At 51.1% G+C, this 4,132-nt stretch overlaps 1 protein-coding gene across 3 annotated transcripts in view; it reads left to right on the top strand.

Moving 5' to 3' along the window:
* Positions 1–3,643: 3,643 nt before the first annotated feature.
* The window catches only part of PUF60 (poly-U binding splicing factor 60KDa), a 13,222-nt gene continuing 12,733 nt past the window's right edge, over positions 3,644–4,132 (top strand). The window contains exon 1 of one of the 3 annotated variants that reach the window (XM_010843168.1): positions 3,644–3,867. In XM_010843168.1, coding sequence (XP_010841470.1) covers positions 3,844–3,867 — 24 coding nt within the window. In that variant the 5' untranslated portion in view covers positions 3,644–3,843. The remainder of the gene's footprint in view (positions 3,868–4,132) is intronic. The other 2 variants (XM_010843155.1, XM_010843147.1) reach the window with 2 other exon arrangements.

The following is a 4,132-nucleotide window of genomic DNA, read 5'->3' on the forward strand; positions in this document are numbered from 1 at the left end:
CCTGACTTTAATCAAAGTCAGGACTGCTGTCCCCACGTGACTTTTGTATAACATCTTAGTGTATAAAAACAGACTCTGGAAAATAAAGAATTGGGATCAGTTTCTCGAAATACTGGTCTCCCCATGTCGCTCTCTCTCTCACTCTGGCTGAGTCTCCATCTGGAGCGCGGAACCCACCATGCTTACTAATTATGCCTGGGCTTCTAAGGTCCGACCGGGGAGGCCTCAGTGTCTCCTCTCCTTCGGGAGAACGGAAGGACGCCTGTGGCCTACGTAAGTGGTGCAAACTTCTTGTCTTGAAGTTTTATTGGTCTCCCGCGTAAACCAAGCTACTCAGCCTCTTTTCTCCACTGAATTTTCCTACTGAGCTATCCTTATTCTATTACTCTTTATATCTTTAATTAATATCTAATTGAAGCTATTGTATCCTGATCCTCGCCTATGCCGTCTCTCCTTCGAATACCCTGGATCAGCCGGGGCTGGTCCCTGGTAGGATCAACGATGTGTCCTGATGTTGTTGTTCAGTCACTCAGTCTTGTCCGACTCTTTGTGACCCCATGGACTGCAGCATGCCAGGCCTCCCTGTCCATCACCATCTCCCAGTTTGCTCAGACTCGTGCCCATCGAGTCAATGATGCCCTCCAATCATCTCATCCTCTGTCATCCCCTTCTCCTTCTGCCTTCAATCTTTCCCACCATCAGGGTCTTTTCAAATGAGTCGGCTCTTTGGATCAGGTGGCCAAAGTATTGGAGCTTCGGCTTCAGCATCAGTCCCTCCAATGAATATTCAGGACTGATTTCCTTTAGGATTGACTGGTTTGATCTCCTTGCTGCCCAAGGGACTCAAGAGTCTTCTTCAGCACCACAGTTCAAAGGCATCAGTTCTTTGGCACTCAGCCTTTTTCATTGTCCAGCTCTCAGATCAGTACATGACTACTGGAAAAACCATAGCTTTGACTATATGGACCTTTGCAGGCAAAGTAATGTCTCTGCTTTTTAATACGCTGTCTAGGTTTGTCACTGCTTTCCTTCCAAGGAGCAACCGTCTTTTAATTTCACGGCTGCAGTCATCATCCAGTCCAGAGTGATTGTGGAGCCCAAGAAAATAGTCTGTCACTGTTTCCATTGTTTCCCCATCTATTTACCATGAAGTGATGGGACCGGATGCCATGATCTTAGTTTTTTGAACGTTGAGTTTTAAGCCAGCTTTTTCATTCTCATCTTTCACCTTCAATTGAGAGGCTCTTTAATTCCTCTTCACTTTCTGCCATAAGGGTGGTGTCATCTGCATATCTGAGGTTCTGATGTAGACCTTCTCTCGCTTTTCTTCCATTATTATTTTTTATTGAAGTATAGCAGTTTATAATGTTGTGTTAATTACTCCTTTACAGCAAAGTGTTTTTTTTTCTTCTGTATTCTCTTTCACTATGGTTTATCACTTGATATTGAATACGTTGATAGTTCTCTGTGCTCTGCAGTAAGAACTCAATATGACTTTCCCTTTCATCTGTTGTCCAGAGATCCCAACCCTTCAGTTCTAAGAAGTTTTCTTTGCTGTTTTGATTTCTCCCCTTTCCTTTTCTGGAATGCTTACTTAGATGTTGGACTTATTTTCTGAGAGGTTAGGGGCAGAGGCTCTGGAGCCACTCAGCTGCTTCTGAGACAGTGGTTCAGATTGCATGGGGGTGGTCATGAGCTTGCACAAGTTAACTGTGAAAAGGAACGAGAACAGTGCCCAGCACACTAGCACTCTGAATGCAGCGATGCCAGATTTCACAGGCAGAGCTGCACCAGGGAGTGGTGCTTTTGCCCCCTCTTCCAGCCCCACCCCACCCTATTGTGGAGGCCTCTGAGGCACCCGCTGGTTCTAGTACTGCAGAGTGCTGACGAGTGTGACAGTACTCCATTGTCTGTTTTCTAGCTATATGGTTTCATTGTTATACGTTCTGGAAGATTTCAACTTTATCTTGCAACTTCTCTGTTTAACTCTTCCTTTTCCTCTCATATTTTTCATTTGTAACTGCTTTCTCACTGGCTGAATGTTTGTTTTTTTTTTTTTACAGCATCTGTTCATGTACTTTGATGCAACATCCTATATCTCTAAGGATATGGTTTTAGCTTTTCCTTTTTCTTTCCTCTCTGGCCTGCTCTATTGGCTCTATTCCTTCTGAGTCCCTTTTCCTTTTCCAGTTTTCTTCTCCCTCAGGTGTCTGGTGTTCCTGGGTTGCCCAGTCACATTGAATCTTAGTGGTTGGCGCTTATTGCCTTGTGGTGCTTTGAGGTCAAGGATGGAGCCAGGTCATTCTCCTGCCCACCTCTCAACGGCCAGTCTATTGTGTGTGTGTGTGTGTGTGTGTGTGTGTGTGTGTGTGTGTTGGGAGATCCTGCAGACAGGCTCTTCTCTCTGAGGATTGTGAGTGACACATGATTGGGGAGCCAGGGTTGGAGGTGGCAGAAAGGCAGGAATCTCATGTATTCCCCCACTTTCAGAACAGGCAGGCCCTCCAGGTGTGCCTCTGCTGGAGCTCACCTCTCAGTCGCTGCCAGTAGGGCCGGAGCTCTTATCTCTTCCTTGTCATGACTGCACTCACATGAACCATCTCTTGGACCTCAACCTCCAGGATGCTAAAGCAGCCCCTGTTGTCCACCTTCCTCCAGCTCCACAACATTCCACCTCTTTGTCTTTGGGGGTTTCTGGCTTTATAAAGGTGGTGCAACCTTCCCAGGTGGTGCTAGGGGTAAAGAATCTGCCTGCTAATGCAGGAGACACGAGATATGAGTTCGATACCTGGGTTGGGAAGATCCCCTGGAGTAGGAAATGGCAACCCACTCCAGTATGCTTGCCTTAAGAATCCCATGGACACAGGAGCCTGGTGGACTACAGTCCATAGGGTCCAAGAGTTGGACATGACTGAACGAAGCACTCTTATCATTTTAGAGGAAAGGTAAATGAGTAAAATATTGTCGTGTTTAAACAGGGTGTCTGTATTTCACATTAAATCTCCCAGGGTTGAGAGGAGACCTGCCTCCTTGGGGAAGACACTTTGCTACCTCAGGCAGGCTAAAGTTGCTAAGCTGACAACGTCAGGGCCTGAGCTTCACTGAGTGAGGGTCTTGGGACTGGGTGTGGCATGCAATAAACGTCCAGGGCAGCTCAACGCCAGGCATGGACACCTGGAACTTTATAGTTCAGAATTAAGAGGACTGAGTGCATACCCTTCCCAGGGGATTGGTTCGGAAGCCTGTCTCTTGGGTTGCAGTTCCACAGACTGTTACGTCGGTGGCTCTAGGACGCTATCAGTTTTGGAAAGAGAAAATGGGACCATAACAGGGAACACACCATGCATTGGTAGGCGCATTCAGATACGATGCAAAGAGGCATTTCGAAATCTGAGTCCTAAAAAAGGCGATTCTTGGTTGCAGTTTTCAACCGCAGCTCTAGAGAGAATCCGGCCGTCTGTGCCCGGCCTCAGGGTTTTCCTGCAAAGGAGACAGAGAAACCGAGCAGCGAAGGGAAAGAGGCCGCGAGAGGCGAGGGGAGGGGCGACCTAGGACGCTAACAGGCCGGCGGAGGGCGGTGCTAGCGGCGGGCGGAGGCGGGGCGGCAGCGCGCGCCCCCGCCCCGCCCCCGCCCCCGCCCCTTCCGCGCGCCCTTCCCGGAGCGTTAACTGTTCCTCCCCGCACCGGAAGCGCGTTCCTTTTTCCTTCCACGTCGCTGGGGAAAGGGCCTTTAATCGCGAGAGTTCCGTTCTCTTGAGAGCGCCTCCGCCGGCGCCTAGATCGCGCGAGACCGCGGAAGGAACCGAAGCGTGTGGCGCGCGCGGCGGCCGCGACGGGAACAAGATGGCGACGGCGACCATAGCGCTAGTAAGTGAGACCCCCGTGACCGCGGGCCGCCGCTCAGACCGCGGGAGCCGATTGTTGGCCCGGCCAGGGCGCCGAGGGTCCCTCGGGGACGTAGCGGCCGCTCCGGAGCCCAGCGCGAGCTTCTACGGCCTTCGGTCGCGCGAGGCGGGGCGGGGCGGGCGCGAGGGAGGGGGGCCGGCCTGCGGCCGCAGCTTCCGGCCCGCAGACTGCAACTTCCGGCAGCCGGCGCGGGAGCACCTGGGGCGGCTGGGGCCCGCGGGGGGGG

Source organism: Bison bison, unplaced genomic scaffold (genome assembly GCF_000754665.1).
Source record: "Bison bison bison isolate TAMUID 2011002044 unplaced genomic scaffold, Bison_UMD1.0 scf7180017847416, whole genome shotgun sequence".
NCBI lineage: Eukaryota > Metazoa > Chordata > Mammalia > Artiodactyla > Bovidae > Bison > Bison bison.